At 42.6% G+C, this 18,284-nt stretch overlaps 1 protein-coding gene across 2 annotated transcripts in view; it reads right to left on the reverse strand.

Moving 5' to 3' along the window:
* Positions 1-5,386: 5,386 nt before the first annotated feature.
* The window catches only part of CSMD1 (CUB and Sushi multiple domains 1), a 2,980,041-nt gene continuing 2,967,143 nt past the window's right edge, over positions 5,387-18,284 (reverse strand). The window contains exon 70 of one of the 2 annotated variants that reach the window (XM_073675393.1): positions 5,387-6,929. In XM_073675393.1, the coding sequence (XP_073531494.1) occupies positions 6,770-6,929 (160 nt within the window). In that variant the 3' untranslated portion in view covers positions 5,387-6,769. The remainder of the gene's footprint in view (positions 6,930-18,284) is intronic. The other variant, XM_073675394.1, reaches the window with a different exon arrangement.

Here is an 18,284-nt window from a genome sequence, read left to right on the forward strand (position 1 = left end):
CCACTCAGTCTACCAAATAAAATTCCTGAGAAGGAAATTGGGGATGGCTTCACTTCTGGTACAGGGGGCAGTGCTAATACCATTGCGTCATACCATAGTTTGCTGGAAATATTCCAGGCTGGTAGGAGGCAAGCAGATTACCACAGAAAAGTACCAGCAGTAATGTTCAGGCCGCATTTCAAGTGCAAGCAGCTTTAGAGGACTTCCTGGGAGTAATGACACGCAGGGTAGATAAGGTTTCCCTTTATGCCAGTCCTTTCACCGAGCTAAATACAACTCTCAGCAAAAAAGTTGTAGACTGGCTCCGTACCGTCCCTGGCCACATTCACCTGTCCAAGTATTTGTGGTTAGGCGGTCCTTCCCAGTAAGTGCACTGGGGAGGGCATGGGTAATGCTGTGGGACCCGTGCTTGTGGAAGGCGGAGGCGATACCGGGAAATATAGTGGTGGCTGGGGACCGAGTATGGACACCCGGCCGCCGCCGGCATGAGGTTGTGAAAAGCTTCCGCTTCCACGAGCTGAAAAGGCCATATTTCAAGTGCAAAGAGCTGCACAGAAATCTGGCAGTTTAGTGTTGCGGCCTGTGGGTGGGTGGGTGGCTGGCTGCATACTTGCACTTGCATTCCAAGTAAAAGAAAGCTAAGCAGATGGTGGCCTCTATCATCATCATAGCCTTACCTTGGCACTATGAACGCTCCTGAAGGAGAAGCCAGGGCCCACCGGAGGAGTCTGCGGTTCTCTGGTGAGCCCATCCAACCCTGCCGAAAAGCAGCCCTGGCTAAGAAAAGTGTAGGGGAAGGTTCCCGGACACTCTATGGCTGCTTTTTTAATGTGGATCAGCCATGCTTATGCATGTTATTTCTCAAAATGCACTTCAAGTGAAAGCAGCTGTCAAAAATTTGGCAGTATAGTATTGCTGCCTGTGGGTGGGTGGGTGGCTGCCTACATACTTGCACTTGCATTCCAAGGAATGGGGTAGGGACTACTGAACGCTTCACTGGGACAAGAACGTGGACGGTGATTGTTTCAAGTCTGCAATGACAGGTGCATGATGGGAGGCATCTTCGCATGTGCCAAGGATCACTTATGATGGCAGTGACCTGGGAGTCAGAGATGCTTCCAGAGGTCTTCCCCATGCTGTTCCTATGACTTTTCAGCACTGCATGCATGTGTCTGATAATGTGTCACACACCACATGGCCAGATAAGGTTGTAAAATGTTAAAATTACATTTCCTGGTGAATGCATTTGTCTTGGTTGAAAGCAATTCAAAAATGCAAAAACGCATCAAAAACGCTATGTGTGAACATAACTCAAGTTGTGGAGGAGTATTTTTGTTTTTGGTTATTTATTTTGCCTTATATACAAGTCATTACCCTGGAAAGGATGTTCCTTAACATATTTCCCAGGAAAATCCATTTTTGTTTTGTTTTTGTATGTTTTATTGTGAGTCCGTAAAAGTAGCGTAATACTCTAACCATGTTGCTGACAGCAGTGATCTGGGAGTCAGAGATGCTTCCAGGGGTCTTCCCCATGCTGTTCCTATTTCACTTGAGCACTGTTCCCATCGATTTGGGCAATTTTTAGGCCCTCTGCAGACCGCCGGGGGGAACCGCCTGAAAAATGCTCGAGTTTCCCATAGACTTACATTGGGCTCGTTGCTCGGGTCGAGCACCCGAGTTTTCCAATTTGCTCGACCCGAGCAACAAGTACCCGAGCATTTTAGTGCTCACTCATCACTAATCCTAAACCAAGAAAAAACATTTGGCAGCATCATTTGAGCTTATGGCAGAATGGTAACTCTCTTGTCTCACAGAGTGGGTGTTCTGAGTTTAAATTCCTGGTACAGAAAAAATAATCTTTTGTTTTTTAAATGATGCTGGCTAGCACACAAACTTCACTGATGCTTGGCTTTGATATCTGACTTTTCTCACACATCAGAATAAGAATCACAATTACGTTTAGACCCCCTGAGTATTATCATGGTTAATCTCATAAGCCAAGAAAAACCTGTAGGGACACTGACATTTTTATTATTATTAATTATTATTATTATTACTACTATTATTATCCTTTTAAACCAAAACTATGTGACACAGATGCCTTACCATTAAACTATAGGTTCATTATTTAGGTAGTTATATATAATAATAATTACATAGCAAAAGTAAATTGGGAGTTTGCAGCCAGCTATTGGGTGGATAGAAAGAAAAATTGACAATAAAGAAATTTTATCATTAGACCCCTCTAAGAAATTATGCAAATTTAAAGTCACTTGGAAATAGATATGTAGTAAATTAGTGCCTCCCAATTTACTTTGGCTATGTAATTTACCATGCAAATAGACAGCATGTCTAAAACTCTTAACACGTCAGGATAACAATCAAAATGTCAGATATTAAAAGTAAAACACCTCTGTAGTTTGTGTGCTAAATAGGCATAATTTAAAAAAATTATAATATTAATATTTCAATTGGTATTTGAACTGTGATACTGTAGTTTCAGAGGCTGATGCCTTACCATTAAGCTATCTAGTCAAGTAATAGCAAGTGGTAGCTTTTTTTGTCTTATGAGATCAACCATGAAAATACTCAGGGTGACAAAAAATCATTGTGATTCTGATTCTGATGTTTGAAGAAAGTCACACATCACACTTTCACATGAAAATCAAACATCATTGGAATTTGGCTTGCTTGCAGTCTATGCATAAGTCCCAATGAGTTTTAGACAAGTTTGCACGGAAAATCATATAACCAAATAGAACTCATAGTTTTTTACAATTGAGTTTATAACTCAGTGGTTAGTGCATTGGCTTTGGGACACAGAATTTTGGGTTCAAGTCCCATCAGCTAACAGTTATTTTTTTTTATTATTATTTCAGCTGTAAAAGTCACTCGTCAAAATCACTTGTCAGAATCACTCGTCAGACTCACTTATCAAAATCAGCTCTCAGAAAGGGTATTTAGCCACAAACTGACATTCTGATGTTTGATTTTGATATCTGATCATGTCCTAAAATGGACACTGTACCGCAGTGAATGTTGCTGAGTGAAAATTGCAAATCTGTCAGCGTAGTGCCCAATGCATTGTAGTGTCCTTGCACTGTGCCCAACTTGTGCTTCAGGAGACATGCACCTGTAAATTAAGCAGGCTCATCACTACAGAAATGTCAAAACATGTGCACACTACACTGGGGCTCAGAAGAGAGAGGGGTATTTGAATTTGGGAGTGCAGAATTATGTTGATTTCATTCGAGGGCAAGAAGCCATAGCGCTTTTCCAGAGCATTTGTACTACAGGAAACATGGAAGCCCCCTATATTTCCTTTGACAGATGATGGACCTGAGTGGCTACTTGTTTTTTTGTAGATTGAGTTGAAGTTTTTATTGGGAACATTTTACATAACATTTTAGATCTCATTTATCCTGTACTTTACTCTGAGCACTTACATCGGGATTTCCATCTGCCTCATTATGGTGCACATTTTGCAGGGGGTTCCATCTGAATTATGTATTTCAGAGATTTACATGGCAACCCCATTGTAAGCCCTCTCCATAGGGCACAGGATAAATTTTAGCCGAGCCCTACTGCGATCTATGTGAAACATAGTGAACAAACCAACAGCAGGTCAAGAATTGGTTTTATTTACTTTTTAGTCGTTCCTCATGCAGTAAAAGTAATTAAGTTACTTTATTGTTCTGGTTGGTGTGATTACACCGATACCCGATTTATATATTTTTTTTATCTTTGGCTGCCATCAAATGTTAAAAGACACTTTTTTTGCAAAATAAAATCTTTGCATTGCTATATTTTCATAGCTATAATTTTTCTTCATTTATACCGAGTCATGTGAGAGCTTGTTTTTTGCGGGACGAGTTTACTTTTTTATTGATACCATTTTCGGGCACATAACATTTTTTGATCACTTTCTATTCAGATTTTTGGGAGACAGAATGAACAAAAAACAGAAATTCAAAAATTTTATTTTATGCCGTTCACCATGTGATAAAAGTGAAAAAACAGCTTTATTCTTCGGGTCAGTGTGATCACAGCGATGCCACATTTATATAATTTTTTTATGTTTTGTTGCTTTTGCACAATAAAAACAATTTGATAGAAAAAATAATTGCTTTTTCATCAGTATATTCTGAGAGCTATAATTGTTATTTCTTCACTGACGGAGCTGTATCATGGCTTGTTATTTACAGGACAAGATGGCGTTTTTATCTATACCATGTTTATTTCCATTTGCCTTTTTGATCACATTTTATTCCACTTTTTCTGAGCAGTTTGATGAAGAAGTAAAGTTTTTTTTGTCACATTTTTTATTATTATTTTTTTTTAACGAAGTTCACTGAATGGGTTAAATAGTGTGACAGTTTTATAGGTCGGGTCGCTCCAGATGCGGCGATACCAAATATATGTTTTTTTTGCATAAAATTATATCTATATTGGTTTAATTTTATGTTTTTGTTTATTTGGTTTATGATTTTATTTAAATAGTTTAATATTTTTTGTAACTTTTTTTTACTTTTTTGCTTACCTCTTCTTGGGGACTTTAACTTTTGTCTGATCGCTGGTATAATGCATTGCAATGCACCCGCATTGCAAGTATTATACTTGTCAATGCTGTACTGACAGAAGCCTCTTAGACCATGATCCTGGCATGGTCTTACAGGCTTTCTGTTGCTCATTGACCCGGACAACTTCAGGTTTCCATGGCAACAATTGATCCCTCACCATGATGTCATGAGCGCCAATCTGAAGGGAGAGGGGGCCCTCTCCCTTTCCCAACTTTTTAAATGCTGCAATTACTATCGATCAGGGAATTTAGGGGGTTAAATGGCCTGGGGCAGTGCGGGCACCAGTCCAGGCAGTGACAGATATAACTTATGCCGAGCTCACAGAAGCACAGCTCCGACCATGATGTAAAGTTACATCAAATGTGGTGAAGGGGTTAAACAACAAGTTAGCTTCTGATGACACATTGCCTTGAAAGGTAATATATTGTGAGAAAATTATCTATTATAAATATCAAGGTGTTATGTTTGAATTTTTTATATTTGTTTTTCTTCTATGTTTTCATCTTCTTATCTATATTAAAAATAATTCTGAATTCATTCCTGATCTGTAGAGATAGCTTCTCAGCAGTTTTCTCAATATATCAAGTAAGAACACTTTTATTATAAACTGCATGATGGCAGCATGGCACAATATCTATCATTCATAATTGATACTGATTACCTCCTCCCTTTCCCTGCTCAAAGTCCAGGTCAAAGACCATGCCAAAAAAACTCTTCCTTAGAATTCGATTAGTTTTCTATTGACATTCACACTGCAGCAGCTTGGGAGAAATTACTGCCTCATAATCATGCACAGAAAAAAATAATAATTAGAAAATAGAACACATTTTATTTTCTGATTTTAATTAATTAAAAAAATAGCTGTTACATTCCCTTTAAGAAACCAATGCCACTGCTTATATCAGTGGGAGAGGATAAGGCCAGTATGTCTGTACGCCCTAATATGAAATATAGAAAGAGGTTATCTTTAAAAATTTTACTTTTTTAAGTCAAAGGGAAAAGGAGGCTGATTTAACATAAAATAAATTGAAAGTCATTGGTAAATAAATTTGCTTGCAAGCTTTTTGTAACATAAGAACACTTATTGCATCAAAGAAAGTAAAACCTACTGTACTGAAACCTTAAAATGTAAATGACTAAAATAATTTTGTATTTGAGCCTTTGTTTGTTTGAATAAATAACTTTTCACAATTTGTCAAACACCCGCTGTTTAATTGTATAATACAAATTTTTAAAGTCAACCCTGTTTTTTATTTATTTTTTTTTATAAGAAAATAAGACATAAAATATATATTGTACAAAAATCGACTGCTGCTTCTGGACATGATGTCAGATGTTGATTTATGAAGATGTAAAATCTGTCTGTAATAAAATGAACAGAAACACAGTTTCTTTTTGTTAGGAAATGATGACTCATTATGACTTCCAGAACCGTGAGACTTGACGTCGAATGAAATGGGTGGTATATGAGGATGAATATATTTTTTAACAATTGAACATTTTCATTATAAACCCTGTTTTTTCTTGATGACATGGAATTCACTCATTTCAAACATACTAGTGCAAAAAAATTGTGCAGAAATATTTTGCAACACCAGCTGAATGAAAAAATTTGCAAACCCCAGTGCACAAATAGTGTCTCATAGATCTGGTTGCTTTAAACGGTTATAAAGTGTCATTGATTTAATGGTAAAGCATTTTTTATGTGCAACCATAACTTAGGTCGTCCTCTCCTTCAGGTTTACTGTGTCTCATTCAGGACTTTCATGTTTCTTGGAGTAAAAAAATTATAGATGTACTGTGGTATATTCATCCATCACAGTACATAACTGATCCAAGTGCCCAAAAATATTGCATGAAAGGCATTTGCCATATACATCATAAACGAGGCATCAAAATAACAAGGTGGCATAACTCTGTAGTCTTCCTGAAGTAATTCTTGATGGTAAGCAGCTTGCAGCCAGGCATTGTAATCCTATTGAAAATGAAGGGATGTCTTTACTTGGTCTTCAGAAGACTCAACTCATTGAAATCAAGAACTAGAAATGCATGTTCCGATTGTTGATCAATGGTGTTAAAGATTGCAGCAGCAAAGCCAGAAGTAGTAGATATTGGTTTAGGGCACCAATGGAATTTCTGCTTGTCCATCAGAGGTATGGCTATGAATCAGTCTTTATGGGCACCAAAGGCTATACCACTGTGCAAACTGTGTTTAGCGTTGTGTCAAATCTAACAGCTTTTGCCTCTGTGGGTTTTAAGTTTGTATCATACATTGGATTTTCAAATGATGCTTGTCCATTACTGTTTTCATGCCCAGCATATCCATTATACTGCACTTTGGGTCTTGCTCTGTAAAATAAAAGACTCAAGTTAAGCAAAGAAATGTTTATTTTAAAAAATAACTAAATTAAAAACAACTTGAGAATGTAGTATAATAATTATATGAATGAAGGCAACAGTTTGAATATATTAAAAATATACCATATGGCAATCAAAATAGAAACAAAAAATAGTTTTATAAAAATATATTATGTCAACCAAAGGGCAAGGTCTACAAGGGGATTTGTAGATGTGCAATATTAACATCGCAAATGTTGCATTGACAGTCATAACTAATAGTAGTGAATTTGGCCATGCAAAAGATCTGAATAGTTAAATTTATTCCAACTAGTAGGGTACAGATATATGCGATGCTGTGATGTAGTTGCGCTGCATTACTATCTTCTGTTTCCTAAGTACTGGTTGCTGAAAAACCCTAGATTTTTACACAGATTTAGGAGTAAGTGCTACTTGCATGTATGAAATATAACTAGAGGCAGGCCTAGAGTTCAAGTGGGTATAGCGGTGACAAGGATACATTAGACTATGCCCGGTACATTATGTAAATAAAAAGGATTTCCCAGACATACCTTTGTTTGCAGGAAGTACCCTAAATGTGAATGCAAGACTTGTCTGCGGCATATACCCAAAGTATATTTGCTATCAGACAATTGAGAACTGAAAAATCATGCAATTCAAAAAAATGTTTCATCAGCATCTCATTGTACAAGCAGATTTTAGAAAAATATTAATGATCTTTATTGGAAATCTTTCAAGTCACCAAATATAGGCTTACACAATGGCCTTTTTCAATAGATATTTTATCAATATGCTTTTATAGTAAGGAGCATTACTGCATGATATTGTAGAGATGACATTTGACAAACTGCTAATCATTATATAACTAGTCCCAGGTAATCCTTTCTATTACTTGCTAATCCCCTCTCCCCTCAACTAGCTTAACTTTTTCAAGGCAAAATTCAATAAAGTACCAGAATATTTTGTAAGATATTCTGATTTATGTTAACCCTTTTAATTGATGGCCTATCTCTAGGAAAAGCTCTCTATATCTGATTGGTGAGGATGCAACATCTGTAGTGATGAGCGAGTACTAAAATGCTCGGGTGCTCGAAGCTCGGGTCGAGCACATTGGAATACTCGGGTGCTCGACCCGAGCAACGAGCCCAATGTAAGTCTATGGGAAACTAGAGCATTTTTCTGGCGGTCCCCCCCGGCGGTCTGCAGAAGGTCAAAAATTGCCCAAATCGATGGGAACAGTGCTCAATTAATCGTCAGGCAGGCAGAATATATAGGCAGACAGGCAGGCAGGGTATATAGGAGGGTGCATGAAAAACATAGCAGGGCACTTGGAACACACTAGTGCCCTCCAATATTCATGCACCCGTCTCTTTAAAAAACCGGCCGGCAATTCATCAGCGGCATACATTGGTACACGACTGTTTAGAACAGAAAGAATAGAGCATCACACATAGATTAGATAGATAGAAACAGGTCAGTCACATTTATAATAAGTACAGTGACAATGTTGGTTACTGTACTTGTCATTTAGTGCTAAAATAAAGGATTTATTAAAAAAAAAATTGGCGTGTGGTTCCCCGTAATTTTAGTCTCTAGCGGAGGTTAAGCAGACGGCTGGGGCAGATGTTTGAAGCCTGGGAAGGGGGTAATACCCACGGAGTTTCCCAGGCTACTAATATCAGCCCCCAGCTGAATACCTAGCCTTTACTAGCTATTAAAATGGGGGACCCCAAAAAAATGATGTGGGGTCCCCCCTAATTTAATAGCTAGCAAAGGCTAGGCAGACAGCTGGGGGCTGATATTAATAGCCCAGGAAGGGTGCCATGAATATTGGCCCCCTCTCAGGCTAGAAACACCAGCCGTCAGCTGCCCCAGAAATGGCGCATCCATAGGATGTGAAAATTCTGGCACTTAGTCTCGCTCTTCCCACTGCCCTGCAGCGGTGGCAGTGGGGTAATAGGGTTGGGGTTGATGTCAGCTTATAATGCCAGCTGACATCAAGCCCAGGTTAGTAATGGAGAGGCGTCTATAAGACACCTCCATTACTAACACCATAGTGAAATTTTAAAAAAACACAAACACCCAGAATAAAGTCGTTTTATTGAAATAAAGACACAATTCTTTAATGTTCTAAATGAAACTCCACTTACCGTCACGCCCATTCCAGCTGAAGCAAAAGATCTCATGCAATAAAAGTAAAATAATAAACCAACCTCATCCTTACCTTTCCATGGTTCCCAGGAAGGCTTCAGCTCTGCTACATTGACATGACAGGCAGGATCATAGCAGAACGCTGCCATCCAGCATGCCATGCCACAGACACTGAGAAGCTCCTCAGTGAAGCTACTCAGTGTCTCGCTGTGACGACATCTTGATGAGCCGAGTTCATGTCCAATGAACTCAGCTCACCTCATGCACGTCACTGACAGCGTGGGAAAATTCTCCTGTGCATGCGGTGCTGGCAAATGACGTCAGCGCTTGAGCAGGAGAATTCTCCCATGCTGGGATGGCATTGAGATAGCAGGCTGGATGGTAGCAGAACGCTGCCATCCAGCATACCATCCTTCAGAGACACTGCGGTTCTGCTGCGATCCAGCCTGTCATGTCTATGTAGCAGAGCTGAAGCCATCCTGGGAACCATGGAAAGGTAAGGATGAGGGTGGTTTATTATTTTACTTTTATTGCAGGAGATCACTGGCTTCAGCTGGAATGGGCGATATGGTAAGAAGAGTTTAATTTAGAACATTAAAGAATTGTGTCTTTATTTCAATTAAAGGACTTTATTCTGGGTGTTTGTGTTTTTTTTAACTTTCACTATGGGGTTAGTAATGGGGGTGTCTTATAGACGCCTCTCCATTACTAACCTGGGCTTGATGTCAGCTGGCATTATAAGCTGACATCAACCTCAACCCTATTACCCCACTGCCACCGCTACAGGGCAGTGGGAAGAGCGAGGATAAGTGACAGAATTGGCGCATACCAAGGATGCGCCATTTGTGGGGTGGCTGACGGCTGGTGTTTCTAGCCTGGGAGGGGGCCAATATTCATGGCACCCTTCCTGGGCTATTAATATCAGCCCCCATGTGTCTGCCTAGCCTTTGCTAGCTATTAAAATAGGGGGGACACCAAGTAATTTTTTTTTGGGCCCCCCATTTTAAGCTAGTAAAGGCTAGGTATTCAGCTGGGGGCTGATATTAGTAGCCTGGGAAGCTCCGTGGGTATTACCCCCTTCCCAGGCTTCAAACATCTGCCCCAGCTGTCTGCTTAGCCTCCGCTAGAGACTAAAATTACAGGAAACCCCACGCCAATTTTTTTTTAAATAAATCCTTTATTTTAACACTAAATGACAAGTACAGTAACCAACACTATCACTGTACTTATTATATATGTGACTGACATATTTCTATCTATCTAATCTATGTGTGATGCTCTATTCTTTCTGTTCTAAATTGTTGTGTACCGATGTATGCCACTGATGAATTGCCTGCCGGCTTTTTTAAAGAGATGGGTGCATGAAAACACTATTATTTTTTTTTTAATGAATCCTTTATTTTAACACAAAAATAACAAGTACTGTAACCAACACTGTCACTGTACTTATTATATATGTGACTGACATGTTTCTATCTATCTAATCTATTTGTGATGCTCTATTCTTTCTGTTCTAAATTGTCGGGTACCGGTGAATGCCGCTGATGAATTGCCGGCTTTTCATGTTTCACACTGAGCACTGTTCCTATCAATTTGGGCAATCACTGTAATGCCCCAACCACCATGGCTGTGAGATTACACTGAGTGGCAGACAATCCCTGCATGATTGGTGCTCTAAATAGAGCCAAACATGCAGGACGGGGACCTGAGCTCCCGCTCGAGCATCTCGAAAGTACTCGGTGAGCTCTGAGCATCTCGAGTACTGAGATGCTCGGGCGAGTACCGAACAGTGGCGAGCATGCTCGCTCATCACTAGACATCTGACATCCCTGCAGATCAGCTGTTACTGGCGGCGGAGGCACCCAGAAGTTCTTGATTGCAGCCGGAATACAGCAGCTCCATCAAATAAATAGGGTCTGGATCTGTAATAACTGTCTGTAGTCACTAAAGAAATGACAGAGCTGCTGTGTTCCAGAAGCATTAGAGAACCTTCGACCTCTGCTGGCGCTGGTAACAGCTGGTGTCGCATCCCCAAGATGAGATATTTATGGTTTATCCTAAGGAAAAAACATCAATAAAAAAAATAGTGGCTAACCCCTTTAAAGGGAACCCTGTCACCTAAGAAACAGCCATATACCTGCAGATATAGTGTTAATCAGCATGTAAATAGTGTTGCAATGCTACTTGGCTGCCTTACTAAAAGTGTGGCTACCAGGAGGAAATAAACGTATTTCCTCATGGGAGCCACAGATTTTCAGTCATGGTGGTGTTCACAGAGCAGGTACAGTCACTGCTCACAGCACTATTCAATATACTGTGAGTGCCAACTTTCAGCATGACCCGACACTTTGATATACAACTTGCACTGCAATGCATCAATGGAGAGTGGCAAGTCAATCAAAGTTTCGAGATATATTTACATCCGTCACTCACAGTATAGTCAACAATGCTGTGAGCGGTGACTGTAATTGCTCCTTGCACCGCCCCCGTGACTGAAAACTGGTAGCTCCCAGAAGGGAATAAGTTCTTTTCTCCCAGTAGCTGTAATTTTAGCATGGTGGTCAGGCAGCATTGTAATGATATTTACCTGCAGATTAACCCTACATCTGCAGGTAAATAGAGGTTTCTAAGGTGACAGGTATTCTTTAAAGGTCCAAACTGCTGTGTTACTGCAGATTTGTCACATTCAATTAATTTACAAGAATGCTTTGAATTTTTATTTAACCATGTTCTGAAAAAACTAAAATTTGAATAAAGGTCATTGGAGGGCCTTAACCTTATTATCAAGTTTGTGAAACTTTTATGAAATAATGCATTTCTTCTTCAGAACATAGATAAGCTATAACGATTAAAGATGAGCGATGTTCGACTAGAACTGTTCGCCAATCTCAAATTCGAGCTGTTTTGGGCGGTGTTCGAGTTGTTCGACGAACCCGAACGATTTGCAAAAAATTCGGCTGTTCGAGGTTATGGTCGATAACTGTTCGTGCACCAAAAGCTTGTCCTGCATGTCTGGCGCTATTTAGAGCACCAATCATGCAGGGATTGTCTGCCACTCACTGTAATGCCACAGCCATGGTGGTTGTGGCATTACAGTGATTGCCCAAATCAATGGGAACAGTGCCAACAGTGAAACATGAAAAGCCGGCAATTCAGCAGCGGCATACACCGGTACCCGACAATTTAGAACCGAAAGAATAGAGCTTCACACATAGATTAGATAGATAGAAACATGTCAGCCACATATATATGAAGTACAGTGACAGTGTTGCTTACTGTACTTGTCATTTAGTGTAAAGGATTTATTAAAAAAAATAATAGTGTTTTCATGCACTGTCTCTTTAAAAAAGCCGGCCGGCATTTCAGCATCTGTACCCGACAATTTAGAATAGAAGGAATAGAGCATCACACATAGATTAGATAGATATAAACATGTCAGTCACATATATAAGAAGTACAGTGATAGTGTTGATTACTGTACTTGTCATTTAGTGTTAAAATAAAGGATTTATTAAAAAAAAAATTAGCGTGGGGTTCCCCGTAATTTTAGGCTCTAGCGGAGGTTAATAAGACGGCTGGGGCAGATGTTTGAAGCCTGGGAAGGGGGTAATACCCACGGAGCTTCCCAGGCTACTAATATCAGCCCCCAGCTGAATACCTAGCCTTTACTAGCTATTAAAATGGGGGACCCCCCCAAAAAAATGACGTGGGGTCCCCCCTATTTTAATAGCTAGCAAAGGCTAGGCAGACAGCTGGGGGCTGATATTAATAGCCCAGGAAGGGTGCCATGAATATTGGCCCCCTCCCAGGCTAGAAACACCAGCCGTCAGCCGCCCCAGAAATGGCGCATCCATAGGATGCACCAATTCTGGCACTTAGCCTCGCTCTTCCCACTGCCCTGTAGCGGTGGCAGTGGGGTAATAGGGCTGGGGTTGATGTCAGCTTATAATGCCAGCTGACATCAAGCCCAGGTTAGTAATGGAGAGGCGTCTATAAGACACCCCCATTACTAACCCCATAGTCAAAGTTAAAAGAAAACACAAACACCCAGAATAAAGTCCTTTAATTGAAATAAAGACACAATCCTTTATTGTTCTAAATTCAACCATACTTACCACCACGCCCATTCCAGCTGAAGCCAACGATCTCCTGCAATAAAAGTAAAATAATAAAGCAACCTCATCCTTACCTTTCCATGGTTCCCAGGACAGCTTCAGCTCTGCTACATCGAGACGACAGGCTGGACCGCAGCAGAATGCTGCCATCCAGCCTGTCATCCCGCAGACACTGAGAAGCGCAGGCATGCTTGCGCTCCTCAGTGTCTCGCTGTGACGGCATAAAGATGAGCCGACAATGTCATGCACGTCACTGACAGCGTGGGAGAATTCTCCTGCACTCAGCGCTTCAGCGTGAGAATTCTCCCACGCTGTCAGCGACGTACATGAGGTCAGCTGAGTTCAATGGACATGAATGAGCTCACCTCATGCACGTCACTGACAGCGTGGGAAAATTCTCCTGCACTCAGCGCTTCAGCGTGAGAATTTTCCCACGCTGTCAGTGACGTGCATGAGGTGAGCCAAGTTCATTGGACATGAATGAGCTCACCTCATGTACGTCACTGACAGCGTGGGAGAATTCTCACGCTGAAGCGCTGAGTGCAGGAGAATTCTTCCACGCTGTCAGTGACGTACATGAGGTGAGCTGAGTTCATTGGACATGACCTCGGCTCATCTGGATGCCGTCACTGAGGAGCGCAAGCGTGCCTGTGCTTCTCAGTGTCTGCGGGATGACAGGCTGGATGGCAGCGTTCTGCTGCGGTCCAGCCTGTCATCTCGATGTAGCAGAGCTGAAGCTGTCTGGGAACCATGGAAAGGTAAGGATGAGGTTGCTTTATTATTTTACTTTTATTGCAGGAGATCGTTGACTTCAGCTGGAATGGGCATGACGGTAAGTATGGTTTAATTTAGAACAATAAAGAATTGTGTGTTTATTTCAATTAAAGGACTTTTTTCTGGGTGTTGTGTTTTTTTTAAATACTTTATTAGAAATTCATAGTGGTCATGTCTAATATTGGCGTGACCCCATGAATTTCGGGCTTAGGGCCAGCTGATAATGCCAAGCTGGCCCTAACCCCTTTATTACCCAGTGAGCCACCGCACCAGGGCCCTGGATGAGTTGGGTACAGCGCCAGAAGATGGCGCTTCTATGAACGCGCCATTTTCCGGGGTGGCTGCGGACTGCAATTTGCAGCTGGGGGGACCCAGAAAGCTTGGGCCTCCCTGCGCTGCAGATTCCAGCCCCCAGCTGCCTAGTTGTACCTGGCTGGACACAAAAATAGGGCGAAGCCCCACGTATTTTTTTTTTTAATTATTTCATGAAATTCATGAAATAATTAAGAAAAAAAGGGCGTCCCTATATTGTTGTGTTCGGCCAGGTACAAATAGGCAGCTGGTGGTTGGGGGCAGCCCGTTCCTGCTTGCTGTACCTGGCTGGACACAAATATAGTGCGAAGCCCCACGTCAATTTTTTTTTCAATTATTTCATGAAACTAGATGGTGGCCCGATTCTAACGCATCGGGTATTCTAGAATATGTATGCGGCAGACCCGGCGCAATCAGCAGAGCGGTGTTTAAATTTGGCGCCAAAATCGCTGACTGGTCGCGGCCAGCAACCGCGACCAATCAGCAAAGCGGTGTTGAAGTTTGGCGACTATATCACTGATTGGTCAAGGCCGGCGGTCGCGACTAATCAGCAGAGCGGGCTTTAAATTTTGCGCCAATAATGCTGATAGGTTGTGGTCGCGACCAATCAGCAAAGCGGTGTTTAAATTTGGCGCCAATAATGGTGATTGGTCACGACCTCGACCATTCAGCAGAGCGGTGTTTAAATTTGGTGGCAACAATGTTGATTAGTCGCGGCCGGCGGTCGCGACCAATCAGCAGAGCGGGGTTTAAATTTGACGCCAATAATGCTGATTGGTCGCAATCGCCGGCCGCGACCAATCAGCAGAGCGGTGTTTAAATTTGGCGCCAATACTTCTGATTGGTCGCGGACGGCGACCGCAATCAATCAGCAGAGCGGTGTTTAAATTTGGCACCAATAATGCTGATTAGTCGTGGCCGGCATCCGCGACCAATTAGCAGAGCGGGGTTTAAATTTGGCGCCAATTTCGCTGATTGGTCGCGGCTGGATTCCGCGACCAATCAGCAGAGCGTTGTTTAAATTTGGCGCCAATCTCACTGATTGGACGCGTCTGGGGTCCGCGACCAATCAGCAGAGCGTTGTTTAAATTTGGCGCCAAGCTCGCTGACTGGTCGCGGCTGCTATTTAAATGTGGCGCCCAAATCGGTGATTGGTCGCGGGCAGCATCCGCGACCAATCAGCAGAGCGGTGTTTAACTTTAGCGCCAAGATCACTGATTGGTCGCGTGCGGAGAGCGCGACCAATCAGCTAATCGAATTGGTGAGGACCGGGGAGCGCCGCTGCCTGGTCGGATACTTCCGTTGCGAGAAGCCGGGAGATGAGCGACTGCTCGCAGCAGAAGTATCCCGACCCGCAGCGCCGCTCCCCGGTCCTCCCTTGACACCCTAGCCGCTGATGTCCCCACAGTATCCGCATGGTGTTACAAAGATCCGGACATATGTGTTAAAAATCGCTGATTGGTCGCGGGCGCTGCCCGTGACCAATCACCGATTTGGGCGCCAAATTTAAATATCGGCCGCAACCAATCACCAATCTTGGCTCCACATTTAAACACCGCTGTACTGATTGGTCGCCGACGCTGGGCGCGACCAATCACCGTTTTGGCGCCACATTTAAATAGCGTCCGCGACCAATCGGTACAGCGGTGTTTAAATGTGGAGCCAAGATGGGTGATTGGTCGCGGAGGATATTTAAATTTGGCGCCCAAATCGGTGATTGGTCGCGGGCAGCGCCAGCGACCAATCAGCGATTTTTAACACAAATGTCCGGACCTTTGTAACACCATGCGGATACTGTGGGGACATCAGCGGCTAGGGTGTGAAGGGAGGACCGGGGAGCGGCGCTGCGGGTCAGGATACTTCTGCTGCGAGCGCCCGCTCATGTCCCGGGTTCTCGCAGCGGAAGTATCCGCACAGGCAGCGCCGCTGACATCCATGCGGCTAGGGTGTGAAGGGAGGACCGGGGAGCGGCGCTGACATCCAATTGGTCGCGGCCGCTATTTAAATGTGCGGCACAAATCGGTGATTGGTCGCCGTCTTGACCGCGACCAATCACTGATCTTGCCGCCAAAGTTAAACACTACTGTGCTGATTGGTCGCGGACGCTGCCCGCGACCAATCACAGATTTGTGCGTAAAATTTAAATATCGGCCGCGACCAATCACCGATCTTGGATCCACATTTAAACAACGCTGTGCTGATTGGTCGCGACCGATATTTAAATGTGGCGCCCAAATCGGTGATTGGTCGCGGTCTTGGCACGCGACCAATCACTGATCTTGCCGCCAAAGTTAAACACTACCGTGCTGATTGGTCGCGGACGCTGCCCGCGACCAATCACCGATTTGTGCGCCAAATTTAAATATCAGCCTCATGTACGTCACTGACAGCGTGGGAAAATTCTCCTGCACTCAGCGCTTCAGCGTGAGAATATTCCCACGCTGTCAGTGACGTACATGAGGTGAGCTGAGTTCATTGGACATGAACTTGGCTCATCTGGATGCCGTCACAGAGAGACACTGAGGAGCGCAAGCATGCCTGCGCTTCTCAGTGTCTGCGGGATGACAGGCTGGATGGCAGCGTTCTGCTGCGGTCCAGCTTGTCATCTCGATGTAGCAGAGCTGGAGCCATCGTGGGAACCATGGAAAGGTAAGGATGAGGTTGGTTTATTATTTTTCTTTTATTGCAGGAGATCGTTGGCTTCAGCTGGAATGGGCGTGATGGTAAGTATAGTTTAATTTAGAACAATAAAGAATTGTGTGTTTATTTCAATTAAAGGACTTTATTCTGGGTGTTTGTGTTTTTTTTTTTAACTTTGACTATGGGGTTAGTAATGGGGGTGTCTTATAGACGCCTCTCCATTACTAACCTGGGCTTGATGTCAGCTGGCATTATAAGCTGACATCAACCCCAGCCCTATTACCCCACTGCCACCGCTACAGGGCAGTGGGAAGAGCGAGGCTAAGTGCCAGAATTGGCGCATCCTATGGATGCGCCATTTCTGGGGCGGCTGACGGCTGGTGTTTCTAGCCTGGGAGGGGGCCAATATTCATGGTACCCTTCCTGGGCTATTAATATCAGCCCCCAGCTGTCTGCCTAGCCTTTGCTAGCTATTAAAATAGGGGGGACCCCACGTCACTTTTTTTGGGGGTCCCCCATTTTAATAGCTAGTAAAGGCTAGGTATTCAGCTGGGGGCTGATATTAGTAGCCTGGGAAGCTCCATGAGTATTATCTCCTTCCCAGGCTTCAAACATCTGCCCCAGCCGTCTGCTTAACCTCCGCTAGAGCCTAAAATTACGTGGAACCACACGCCAATTTTTTTTTTTAATAAATCCTTTATTTTAACACTAAATGACAAGTACAGTAATCAACACTGTCACTGTACTTCTTATATATGTGACTGACATGTTTCTATCTATCTAATCTATGTGTGATGCTCTATCTTTCTGTTCTAAATTGTCGGGTACAGATGCTGAATTGCCGGCCGGCTTTTTTAAAGAGACGGTGCATGAAAACACTATTATTTTTTTAAATAAATCCTTTACACTAAATGACAAGTACAGTAACCAACACTATCACTGTACTTATTATATATGTGATTGGCATGTTTATATCTATCTATGTGTGAAGCTCTATTCTTTCTGTTATAAATTGTAGGGTACAGATGCTGAATTGCCGGCCGGCTTTTTTAAAGAGATGGTGCATGAAAACACTATTATTTTTTTAAATAAATCCTTTACACTAAATGACAAGTACAGTAAGCAACACTGTCACTGTGCTTCTTATATGTGTGACTGACATGTTTCTATCTATCTAATCTATGTGTGAGGCTCTATTCCTTCTTGTCTAAATTGTCGGGTACCGGTGTATGCCGCTGCTGAATTGCCGGCCGGCTTTTTTAAAGAGAGCGTCTTCTGAGCAGTTTGTCAGCTTTTGGACACCTTTGAAGGTGTTTTCTATGTGTTTCTATGTGTTTTTGTTTGCCTGCCATTG

This window comes from Phyllobates terribilis, unplaced genomic scaffold, assembly GCF_046119375.1.
Source record: "Phyllobates terribilis strain yellow unplaced genomic scaffold, ASM4611937v1 Scaffold_3__8_contigs__length_932513732, whole genome shotgun sequence".
Taxonomy (NCBI): Eukaryota; Metazoa; Chordata; class Amphibia; order Anura; family Dendrobatidae; genus Phyllobates; species Phyllobates terribilis.